The sequence below is a fragment of the Phocoena phocoena genome, chromosome 6, assembly GCF_963924675.1.
Source record: "Phocoena phocoena chromosome 6, mPhoPho1.1, whole genome shotgun sequence".
Taxonomy (NCBI): Eukaryota; Metazoa; Chordata; class Mammalia; order Artiodactyla; family Phocoenidae; genus Phocoena; species Phocoena phocoena.
In genome coordinates, this window is record NC_089224.1 from 82,434,808 (window position 1) to 82,447,920 (window position 13,113).

At 46.7% G+C, this 13,113-nt stretch overlaps 1 protein-coding gene across 1 annotated transcript in view; it reads right to left on the minus strand.

Annotated features, from left to right (window-relative positions):
- Nucleotides 1–1,072: 1,072 nt before the first annotated feature.
- ANKS6 (ankyrin repeat and sterile alpha motif domain containing 6) overlaps nucleotides 1,073–13,113 on the minus strand; it is a 53,028-nt gene continuing 40,987 nt past the window's right edge. Inside the window, exons 14-15 of the mRNA XM_065879920.1 lie at nucleotides 10,866–10,982; nucleotides 1,073–1,177 (exon numbers count right to left, since the gene is read on the minus strand). Coding sequence (XP_065735992.1) covers nucleotides 1,073–1,177; nucleotides 10,866–10,982 — 222 coding nt within the window. The remainder of the gene's footprint in view (nucleotides 1,178–10,865; nucleotides 10,983–13,113) is intronic.

Below are 13,113 nucleotides of genomic sequence, written 5' to 3' on the forward strand. Positions count from 1 at the left end.
AATATGACACGGTAGAAAACTACACAGGCTGATTCCCTTCTGAGGAATGGAGCCTTAGAAGAAATTCTAAATTCTTCACTTCTCTGCCTAGAAAATGTGAGTATCCAAGTCCTTCTACAATGTAATATATTAGGGTCTTCTGCTCCCACTCAAAGTGGAAAAGCCCTACTGTGATATGGAGTGAGCAGCATGAAATATCAGAGCATTGTCTTGCCTGACGACAGACAAGGAAACTGAAGGCCAGGAAGGAAAAGGGATCCCTCAAGATCACACCTTGGGCCTCGCCATTTTTCCTACATAAAAGGCTGCCTTTGCAAGAAGGAAGTACGCATTCAACATATACATCCTGAACAGCTGTTGTACGCTGTCTGCAGCAGGTGCAGTGAAGTGCTAGAGCAGAGTTATCACACGGAGCAGTAAGGGCCCCAGAGGCTGGAGGAGTTAGTTCTGTGTAAGGGAGTTGAGAAAGGCTTCATTTGATAGGTGACTTGGACCATTAGGGAGAAGTTAGAAGTTCTAAGGGAAGATGTGGAAGAGTGGCTAACCTTCTGCCAAAATATGTGCTCCCCCATCTAAGTACAGAGCTGTTGCCGTGAAGCCACTACCTGAACAACGACTACACGTGGGGCCACGTGACTATGAGTGGCCGATGGAACGTGAGCAGTTAAGAGCAAAGCAGTAAAGAAATGGCTGTGCCTTCTTCACCATCCCCTTCCCCTCTGCCAGCCAGAAACAAAGCCTCTGAGGCCCCAGGAATGGCAGAGCCACAGATGAAAGGAGCTGGGTCCCTGAATCACCGTGTGCTTCTGCCGAGCGGATGCAGCCATATTGGATTGTATGGGAGAGTAAGTCTCTACAGTGTTGGAGTTTGTTATAGCAACAAGCATCACCAACTACTACAGAAGGAAAGGGAAGACAGGTGTTCCAGGCAGAAGGACTAAGGCACAGCGGTGTGACAAAAACATAGTGTGTTTCAGGGAATGGGGAAGGTCTGATGGTGGCTGGAGCACCGGCCATGTGAAGGGGGTACTGAGATTCAGCAAGCTCACGCTGGTCACCACAGGAAGGAAGGTCACGTACAGGGATTGTTTCCAGGAGCCCTGGTGTTGCTGGCGCTGCTCTCGAAGGAAGAGTGGAAGTTGTGAATGGTTTCCTGTAAAATTTGTCTCTCGCGTCCCTGTGGAGGAAATTGAAAACAGACACAGAAAGTCTTGTTAAATCTTTTAACCGTTAATTCAATTGACACAGTGCTGTTAACGTTTAACTCATACTTGAAAAACCCACGGGCGTCTTGGGGAAAACAAATTACCTAATTGAAAGAGTACTGAGTTTAATAAAAACATCCTGAGTCAGAATCTCCCCCAGCACCCACAAACACAGCATGCCAGGGCTGGAGAGGGCCCCAAGATGCAGGGGTCCAATTTCCCAGATGAGGAAGGGCAGCAGAACCCAGGGAGCAAGAATGACTTGCCCTGGGTCACTCGGCCCGGAAGGGACGTCTCCTACCCTGCCCTGTGCATCTTTCCAGCCCTCGTATCTCCAGGGACTTCAGAGGGAGCCGAACTTTCTGATACAGAGTGAGAGTTTGAACTGCCTTTACTCCCCTTGTCCAAAAGATGACAGGTTCGTTTTCACAGTGATTCACTTCTCACCCCATCCTTGCAGACCCCCCTCCTAGTTGCTGCCCTTTACACACATATTTTGAGATGGGAAAAGAGCGGGGATGTGGATGTTATTTTAAGCCCAAAGAACATCTTCACGGAATACGTAGGTGAGAGGCAGTGATATATAGAGGTGAAGAACAGAGACTGGAATCACACAGCCTGGGTTCAAATCCCAACCCTCCCATTTACTAGCTGGGTGACCTTGAGCAAGATACTTCATCTCTCTGGGCCTTAATTTCCTCATCTACAAAACGAGGATGATAATTGTACCTCAGATGGTTGCTGCTGACATTGGGCTGTGGGTGGGCAGCAGGAGGCCGGCATATCCTGACCTCAGAGGACAGCAGTGTAGATTAAACATATATATATATATATATATATATATATATTTTTTTTTTTTTTTTTTTTTTTTTTTTTTTTTTTGCGGTACGCGGGCCTCTCACTGTTGTGGCCCCTCCCGTTGCAGAGCACAGGCTCCGGACGCACAGGCTCAGCGGCCATGGCTCACGGGCCCAGCCGCTCCGCGGCATGTGGGATCCTCCCAGACCGGGGCACGAACCCGTGTACCCTGCATCAGCAGGCGGACTCTCAACCACTGCGCCACCAGGGAAGCCTGAAACATATATTTTTTAAACTAAGAAATAAATGTGGTCAAAATGTAAAGCAAATTAAAACAATAATCTCTGGCAGATTGTTTTCTGCCAAGAGTGGAAAAAAAATAAAAAACTCCACCGAATGAGCCTAGACTTTAAACTTTCTCTTCTTTTATTGCATGGACTGCCCTTTCCAGATCCCCAAGCAGAGACCTCTAGTGCTGACGAGGCCTCCTGGACACTTGGGAGGGCAGAAGAATCTCCCTTCACACAATCCTTCCAGGTCATCCTTCCAAGACAGCTGGGAAAGTGCCATCAGGATTCCATCAACACACACCTAAAGGCAGCAGGGAAGAGGACAGAGCATTGGAGGTGGGGAGGTGGAGTCAGAGGACCCCGAATCCCTAACCCACTACTCACTCTGTCCCAGGCACGACCCCATGCTGCTGAGTTTCTGTATCTGTAAAAGGGGGATGGTATCACATGCTGGGGCTGTGATGAGGCTCAACCTGAGATAATGAACGGGGTGACACTGTGCAAACTGCAGAGGGCTAAAAAATAAATAGAGGGAATGACAACCATGTCATTATTAGACACCACCTTAGCCTTAATTGCCTGAGAAATGAGGTCAGGGCGAGACAGGGTTCCAGCACACCATGCTTTCTAACCTCAGGAGGGAGCCGCAGATGATGAAAACCATAATCACTCCCTGCATCCACACCTGATTGAAGATGATAATGATAACTGCCCTTTAAAAACCCCCAAGTTTCAAAGGACCTGCCTGATAATTCTCAAAAGGAAAAAAAGCAAATGGCCATTAAAAGTAGAAAAGATGTTCAGTCTATCTAGTAGTTAAAGAAATACAAACCAACACAAGGCATACTTCTCGGCCTATCAAATTAATAAAAATTAAAAAGCAAATTGGTAGTACCCAATGCTGGCAAGGGTGACACTGGAACTTATAACCACAGCTAGTGGGGGTGTTCACTGGCTCCTGCTGGAAGGTATTTCAGGACAAAGTACCATATACCTTGACTTAGATTCTGACTCCATAATTTCACTTTTTTTAGATGTCTATTCTGAGGAGATAATTAGAAAGCCTTATACACGAAGTTGCTCACTGTAGCACTATTTATAGAAAGTTTGAATATCTACATATCCAACAAGTAGGGATTAAAAAAAAATAATTTTAGTACATCCTTGCAAATTTATTTTATTATATTAAAAGAGTTCTTAATGACATGGGTAACTGCATATATTTACTGTTAAACAAAGTAAGTAGAATGTAAAATTATAGATCCAAATTTATCTCGGCCACATAAAGAAAAACATTCAGCACAAAACACTGCAGAGCGATCTTACCAAATACGAACAGTGCTGGCCTCTGGGTGGTTGGATCGTGACTCCTTTGAAAGTTTTTTTCGCCTTTCTGGCACTGTGCAAATTTAGTAAGACAAATATGCACAACTTTGAATAATCACAAAAAAATGGGAATGGAAAGAAGCAATGGCTTAGGACCAACTAAAGGTGAAACTCAGGCCATCATTTCTGTTTAACCTTCTCCAATATAGCACTTGTCTGAAACTAACAGACTAATAAGTTGACTTGAGTATATATCACAACTCGGATACTGGGGTGGGCTCACCTGGAAATCAAATAGTTTGCAGGCTGAGGGTCCACGCTGCTTTGCTGATATTTTTATGGCTGAGCCAGGTTTTGGGCGAATATTCATTAAAAAAAAATTTTTGAGGAGGCAAAGATGGTGTCAAGATGGCAGTGTGGGAAGATGCAGAGTTAGCGTCTCCCCACAACTAGGGTGCCTGCCGGCTGCTGGTGGGGGACTCTGACGCCCAAGGAGACGGGAAGAACCCGAGAGTGAACTGGTAGGATGTAGGGGGACTGAGGGGGGAGGAGAAGTGGAGGCCAGACAGGATCAGCGTCCCTGAGGCCGGGGATATCAGGAGAGGCAGGTGGGAGGGACTCTCCAGAAAGAGCATGAGAGGAGCAGAGGGCAATCACCTGGCCCACGAGGGCCGGGGAGCCTGCTGAGCTCCCAGGCGAGTCCCCTGCCCTCCAATGCCCCGTCCAGGCCAACAGGTCCTTGGGAGCATAGGAGGGAGGCCAGGGAGATCAGGAGAGGCAGGAGGGAGGGGCCCTCCCAGACCGGAGGAGCAGGAGAGGTGGGAGGGAGTTTGCCCCGCCCCACCCACTACAGCCCAGAAAGCCTGCTGGGCTCCCAGGTGAGGTCCGCTGCCCTCTGAGACCAGGGGTGGGGGGCACATCTGTGTCCCTTCTGTTCCTTGAGCCTAGGCCCCATCCCCCACAGCCCCCAGGGCCTTTTCCAGCCATGTGGGTCCTGAGTATTGGCCCCACCCACTGCCCAAACCTCGCCCTTGCTTAGGCCCCGCCCTCCACAGCCAAGGCCTCCCACCAACCCGCCCCTTTTATTTTTTGCTACTCCATGTGTATTGCGGGATCTTGGTTTGCGAGCCTGGGGTCGGGCGGAAGCTCCTGTGGTGGGAGCTCCGAGTCCAAACCACTGGGCTAACAGAGAACCTCAGACCCTAGGGAATATTCACCAGAGTGAGGTCTTACAGAGGTCCCCATCTCAGCACCAAGATCCAGCTCTACCCAATAGCCTACAAACTCCAGTGTTCGAAGCCTCAGGCCAAACAACCAGTAAAACAGGAATACAATCCCACTCATGAAGAGAGAAAAAAAAAAAGGAGATTGCAAAAAAATATGTCACAAATGAAGGAGCAAGGTAAAAACCTACAAGACCAAATAAATGAAGAGGAAATAGGCAATCTACCTGAAAAAGAATTCAGAGTAATGATAGTAAAGATGATCCAGAATCTTGGAAATAGAATGCAAGCACGGATTGAGAAAATACAAGAAATATTTAACAAAGATCTAAAAGAACTAAAGAAAAACAGAGATGAACAACACAATAACTGAAACGAAAAATACACCAGAAGGAATCAATAACAGAATAACTGAGGCAAAAGAACGAATAAGTGAGGTGGAAGACAAAATGCTGGAAATAACTGCTGAGGAGCAGAATAAAGAAGGAAGAATGAAAAGAATTGAAGACAACCTCAGAGACCTCTGGGACAACACTAAATGCACCAATATTCGAATTATAGGGGTCCCAGAAGAGAAAAAGAAAGGGTCTGAGAAAATAGTTGAACAGATTATAGTTGAAAACTTCCCTAACATGGGAAAGGAAATAGTCACCCAAGTCCAGGAAGCACAGAGAGTCCCATACAGGATAAACCCTAGGAAAAACACACCAAGACACATATTAATCAAACTAACAAAAATTAAATTCAAAGAAAAAATATTAAAAGCAGCAAGGGAAAAACAAAAAATAACATACAAAGCAATCCCCATAAGGTTATCAGCTGATTTTTCAGTGGAAACTCTGCAGGCCAGAAGGGAGTGGCAGGCTATACTTAAAGTGATGAAAGAGAAAAACCTACAACCAAGATTACTCTACCCAGCAAGGATCTCATTCAGATTCGATGGAGAAGTCAAAAGCAGCTCCTGCAGCTCAATAACAAAAAAACAAACAACCCAATCCAAAAATGGTCAGAAGACCTAAATAGACATTTCTCCAAAGATATACAGACGGCTAACAAACACATGAAAGAATGCTCAACATCATTAATCATTAGAGAAATGCAAATCAAAACTACAATGAGATATCATCTCACACCAGTCAGAATGGCCATCATCAGAAAATCTAGAAACAATAAATGCTGGAGAGGGTGTGGAGAAAAGGGAACACTCTTGCACTGTTGGTGGGAATGTAAATTGATACAGCCACTATGGAGGACAGTATGGAGGTTCCTTAAAAAAATACAAATAGAACTACTATACGACCCAGCAATCCCACTACTGGGCATATACCCTGAGAAAACCATAATTCAAAGAGTCATGTACCAAAATGTTCATTGCAGCTCTATTTACAATAGCTTCCATGTATTTGCAATACATGGAAGCAGCCTAAGTGTCCATCAACAGATGAATGGATAAAGAAGATGTGGCACATATATACAATGGAATATTACTCAGCCATAAAAAGAAACGAAATTGAGTTATTTGTAGTGAGGTGGATGGACCTACAGAGTGAAGTAAGTCAGAAAGGGAAAAACAAATACCGTATGCTAATGTATATATATGGAATCTAGAAGAAAAAGAAGATGATACTGGTGAACCTAGTTGCAGGGCAGGAATAAAGAGGTAGACATAGAGAATGGACTTGATGACATGGGGTGGGAGGGCGAAGCTGGGGCAAAGTGAGAGTAGCATCGACATATATACACTACCGAATGTAAAATAGTTGGCAGGTGGGAAGCAGCAGCATAGCACAGGGAGACTGGCTCGGTGCTTTGTGATGACCTAGAGGAGTGGGATACGAAGGATGGGAGGGAGGCTCAAGAGGGAGGGGATATCGGGACATGTGTATGCATATGGCTGATTCGCTTTGTTGTACAACAGAAACTAACACAGTATTGTGAAGCAATTATACTCTAATAAAGATCTATTAAAAAATTTTTTTTGGCTAAAATGTTCAAACTATTTTGATTGTGTATGAAATATATTTTATATCACAACCCTGTTACATGTAAATCCATACAACTTAAACAAGCTTTAGCCTTCTTACCTGCAAAGAACGTTGATATTTTCTGCTCTGTTCTATTTTGCTTGTTAAAATGCTACTCATGAACTACTAAATTGATTCTACAACCCTCCAGCATGCTGTGGACCACAGCTAGAAAGACATGGGGGTGAGGGGACAAGGAAAGCTGGGCATCTCCTCTCCCAAGTGTCCTGAGTTTTCAAATGTGTACAGAGCATTTGAGCCACAATGGGTACTCTTTTGGCCAAGGTTCAGTTTCGAAAGAAGGAGGATGAACATTAGGAGAAGCTCCTGCCCTAGAGCAATCAAGAAGGAGACAGGAGTCGGGGTCAGGTGGGTCCAGCCCAGAAGAACCAAGGCCCCAGGAGTCCAAAGAGCTATTGGAAGCCACACTCGGCCTGAGAAGTTCTTTGCTCTTTCTAAGAACCAGCACAGACTTGCAATGGTAACCTAGAGTAGGGAAGATACACTTGCTTTTGTGATATTCAACGTCTCCCAATCATACCTTTGCTCTAAGATGCACTTGACACACAGTCCTCATTTCCACAGGACTTTGGCACTACTGACCCTTGAATAATAGGGCCATTCTCCAGCGATTAGTTCAGCTCGGCCCCTTCCCCTTGCACCTATCTCCACGTGGGTTTGCCTGACTTTGCAGGGTGGATGCTACCTGTGGGGAGGACATGGGTGGCGTGGCATGTTGGATGCACCCGAATCTTTCAGCTGGGAGATGATCAGCTGGGGCCCCCAAGGAAGACCACGGTATTGGGCTGAATGTTTGTGTCCTGTGTTGAAACCCTAAGCCATCAATGTGATGGTGTTAGGGGGTGGGGCCCTTGGGGGGTGATTAGGATTAGGTGAGCTCATGAGGGTCAGCCTCCCATGACACCATCGGTGTCCCTATAAGAAGAGATAAGAGAGATTGGCTTCTCTCTGTTATGGGTCACATGGGGACACATGAGAAGGTGGCATTGTGCAACGTGGAATAGGACCCTCACCAAACTCAACCACTGGCACCCTGATCTTAGACTTCCAGCCTCCATACTTTGAGAATTAAATTTCCATTTGCAAGCCACCTGGTTTAGGTATTTTGTTATGCAGTCTGAACTAAGACAACCACCAGCGGATGTTCCTCTTGATGGGGCCCCGCTTAGTATGGGATACAAGCTGTTACAGAAACAAGGAGAAGGGGGGCAATGAATTTCAGAGAAAACTTAAAGAAAAAAATGTTCTAGCCTGTACAGACTTTAAGACAAATGTCCTCCTTTGGAGTGGGCTTGAGATGTCACATCATCTACTCTGATGATGACAGTTTCTTAAGATTTGCAAACCAACCCAGTCTGTTTTCTTTTTATGATTCCGGACCAAGGAGGCCATAACCACTGAGGGCAGAGGAGAGGTTCCAGAAGCATTAGCGGTTACCATCTACCAAGCCCCAGGCCAGGCTCCAGGGACACCTAGCTCCTGTCTTTCCATGCCCTCCGAGGTCCTCACTGGCCCTACATCTAGAATCTTTTCTGTCCTTCTCGACTGGCCTAGGCTTGGCTTTCCTCAACTCCTTCCTCCCCTTGGCTCACACATCTGACCCTTGGAGGCCAGGAGGAGGAAGGGTCCTAACTTCTGAGCCAGAGCCTCCTTACCATCACTCACCTAGTCCCCACCCCGAAGCCCTTGGACACTTGACTGGGTCACCCTCAACCACCCTGAGAGCCTTAATCTGTCCCCTCTGGCCTCCCCTCACACCAGGCATCTTTCTCTCCATGCTCCAGCCACTCCTTTAGTTCTTTAAATGCACCACACATCTTCTCACTGCAGGGCCTTTGCACATGTGCTGCCCTCTGCCTGGTCTGCACTTTTCTTCTACCCCTTTGCCAGGTGGTTCCTGTCTTCCTTCATATTGCAGCCCTCCTGCCCTTCCTCGGGGACGTCTTCCAGGCCCTTGCCTTACCAGTCCCCACTCTAAGTCAGGAGCTCTCACAACACAATTTGCCTGTCCCGTGCCTGTGGATTATACCGAGGCAGGATAGCGGAGAGGCCAGGACACAAACTCTGGGTTCTAATCCTGCCTCTGCCACTTACTGACTGTGTGATCTTAGGCAAGTTCCCTGATCTCTCTGTGCTTCAGTTCCCTCATCTGTAAACTGGAAACAACCTCAGCAGCTTTCGTGAGGGTTACACGAATGACTAGATGTGACGTGCTCAGAGCAATGCTGGGCACTGAGTGATACTCAGTGCTCAACACCCACACAGTGCCTGGGACATGGCAGACAGTTAAAGGGAGATTTCTCATGAATAAATCAATGCTCTGAAGAGTTTAGTGCTGGCTTCAGGTGATCCACCTGCGGTAAGCCACCCTGAGGCTTCCGTTCCCTAGGTGAACCCTTCCTAGCAGCCGAGACCTGCCCACCTTCTGCTGCTCATGTCTAAGGGCAGGGCAGAAACGGTGCTGGTCTCTGAGTTGGGGCTCACTGCCTCTCTCGGAGCCTCTGCTTCCCTATCTGTAAAGTGAGGCAGCAAGGGTCCCAGGACAGGTGAGCAGTGTTTAGGAACAGGCCACTTGCAGAGGAGAAAGAACACACAGCAAAGACCTGCAGGAAAATGCTTAGGCTTGCAGACACCTGCAATGGCTGAAGCAATGCCGACTACATCACTTTGAAGGACGACCTCACAGCCTACACACAGGCAAAACAGTGACGACCACGATGGCAGAAAAACCAGCCCCCAACCCGGCGAGGCTGCAGGGCAGGAGGAGCTGCTTCCACACAGTGTGATGCTGCAGGAACCAGTGAGGAGGACCCCCTCCCTGCCCCCGACTCTTCTCCTGGGCTGCACGAGGAGAGTGTGAGGGTACCGGCCTCCTGGATGAACTGAGGAAAGGTATGCACAGTGATCTGTGAATGATAAACTGTTACGTGGATATTTACTTGAGATTGTCACTACAGGTCTGTTCAATATTTCTGTGCCTACCTGGCAATATATAGAAAGAACCATAAAATGGTACGATCGCTAACATAACCTTGTATTCTGGAACACAGCCTGAAGAACAAAACAACAGCAGAAAAAGCAAAAAGGCAGAGATGTCCATTCTGGTACTGTTTACGATGGTCAAATCCCAGATTTTACCTGTCACTATTGTCCACCAAGTGGGGAGCTGTTCGGCTAAGTGTGAAAGAGCAACAGGTATGCAAGTATTTATACGTTATTGCTTGACTAAGAGACCAAAAAAAATCCAGCCCACGTTAGGGAAAAAGACAGAAGGCAAAGGAATGTGAATAGCCCAAGAGCGACTGTACAACTGTCTGCAGAGTGAGTGGTGCCTCACTTCTCTTGTGTTCTGTTTGCTTGTTTGTTTTTTGCATATGTGCCTTTGGGTGGGTGGATGGGTGGGTGGGGGCATTGCTAATCTTTAGCTCTAAAGCTGGTGAAACAGAAGTTGAACATTAGACAAAAATGCAGGATGCCAACAACAACAACACTGACTGACAGATCTCTGTGTGCCAGGTGCTCTGCGGAGCATTTCAGTCCCGGCAGCGAGCCCATCACCCCCACCCTACAGACAAGAAAGCGAGGCTCAGAGAAGGGTGTGACTTGCCCAGGGTCACTGTAAGTGGAGGAGCTGGGATTCAAACCCAGGTCGGCCTGACTCCGCGGCCTGTTTTAATCAACTTCCACTGTGCTCCGGAGGGCAAAACCCAGCCCGGTGGGGTGAGATGACTGGAGGGAATGTTTTAGCCAAATCGAAGGAGAAACCACCTTACGGGAAGAGAGATCTCGAAAAGGAACAGGCATACTCAAAGGTAGTGACCCCTAGGTCATGAGAGGTGTATGAGCGGGGCTGTCGTCCACCAGGTGTGGGGGGGAGATGAAATCAGACCATGAAGGTCCCTGGAACACTGGGGCCGAGGATCCTAGTGAAGCTCTCAGCTGTTGGAAACAGGAAAAAAAAAAGGTTGAGAACAATACCTTGCCTGCGTTCAGTTCAGAAATCGCTGCCAAAATCTGCTGCCTGGACCCGTCTGTCTTAATACCCAGCTCCTTCAGGTCGCCGTCGGTGAGCGTGAGGAACGCTTCCATATCCACCTGGGGAGAGAGAGGGGGATTCGCTGCTGTCTGCTCGGCGCCACACCTCTTTTCCGCAGCCGCAACAAGACTATCACAGTAACGAGCTATTAGTGCTTATGAGCAGTGAATTAATTATGATTGACTACTTCCAAGTCCTGGCTTTATGCTGAAAGTTTATTTGAAAACATCATTGAAATCGAACCCTCAGGACTTCCCTGGTGGTGCAGTGGTTAAGAATTCGCCTGCCAATGCAGGGGACACGGGTTTGATCCCTGGTCTGGGAAGATCCCACATGCCGCGGAGCAACTAAGCCCGTGTGCCACAACTACTGAGCCCGCATGCCTAGAGCTCGTGCTCTGCAACAAGAAAAGCCACTGCAATGAGAAGCCCACGCACCACAACGAAGAGTAGCCCCCGCTTGCCACAACTAGAGAAAGCCCGCGCGCAGCAATGAAGGCCCAATGCCACCAAAAATAAATAAAATAAAAAACAAAACAAAACCAAAAAAAACGAACTCTCCTCAGCTCTAGGCCTGGGATTTTTAGGAGAGGTGCATTCTGGAAAGACTCTGAAAACGAAACAAGTAAGGGAAGTCTCTGAGACAGTAATCTGGGTGACTCGAGTGGTAAAAAATCCAAGTCTTGCTACTAGAAAGTTAATTCCAATGTTGCTGCACTTTTAACAGTATCCGATACTGCACAGAAAATATGAGTATGTGGCAGTACTCACCATGTTTCCCCCCCCCAAGGACAAGAGAGATGCAGATTGTGGAAAGATAGAGTGAGAAAATAAACAAGCAAAAGCAATAAAGGAAAGAAGGGCCATTGGTTTTTACCAGAAAAAAAAGGGCATCTCAAAGCTGTTCAATCCTTGGTTTTTGCCAGAGAAATTCTAACATTTCTGTCATCCCTGCCTAGGCCTCAGTTCCAGGAGAAATTTCTTCCCTGTCTTGATCTCTCTTTTAATAGTCACTTTACTTTCCTGGATTTAAAAAAAATCTTGAACCAGGTTTGAGTTAGTGGGGAAGGGTCTGCTCCCTTATCCAACATCAAGCTCTCCCGGAGATGCAGAGAGGGCCCCTCTGATAACGGATAAGCTCCCTGAATCCCTCGGAGACTTTACAGATCACAAGGTGCTAACGGGTTCAAGGAAGAGGTGACATGATTTTGACGGAAACCACCTGCCCCAGGCCCTGCTGGATACTCCCCTCCCCCACCATCCCAGACCTGTGGCAGAGACCCCACACCCAGCTCCTCAGAAAGCACAGAACGCATAAAATAAAAGCAGGCAGCCATCAGCAAACAGTAAAGATTTTTTTGACGATGAGAACAATCGCCACTGAAGTTTAAGACATCAAGGAGGCAGGAAGGACAGGCTGGATAGGGCAGAAAAGCAAACCAAGGAAGAAAGCCACAGCACCCCTTACTGTTTCTTGAACAAAAATACAAACTCCTCAGATTTTGGAATTTATGAATTAGATAAGATTCTAATGACCAAATAATTCTGCCTTCTCAAATAACAGAGAAAATGTTAAATAATATTTAAATCAAACTGACTAGGTTGAGTTCATCCGCCCAGTGAGGAACATTTCTCTTGCCATAATTTAGTTTGAATTATTTTTATAGAGACTGGATTTTCTTCACAACCACAATGCCTTTTTTTATAATGGCTTTTGGCTTTTATTCGGAGGCAGACCCTTTTAAATTTAAACATGATCTGTTGTATTTACTTTGAATGCCAACATACTGTGTATTACCCCCGCCCCCCAAAAAAACAAACTCCTCAACTGTGTCTCAAGCTTGTTGGGGACAACGAGTGACTCTCGTGATTGCTACAACAACTATGACAGTTGTCATGTGCTAAACTGGGCACCAGAATGTTCTAAGCCAGTGATTACACCCTGGTGGCTAATGGGCCCACTGAGGAGCTTTATTTGGCCAACAGTAAAAATTTTAACATCTTATTGAGACGTAATTCACCTACCATACAATTCACCCATTTAAAGTGTGCAATTCAAAGATTTTTAGTGCAGAGTTATGCAACCGTCACCACACTTAATTTTAGAACATTTTCATCACCCCCAAAAGAAAACCCATACTCATTAGCAATCACTCCCATTCTATCCTCCCCACATTCCCTGGCAACCACT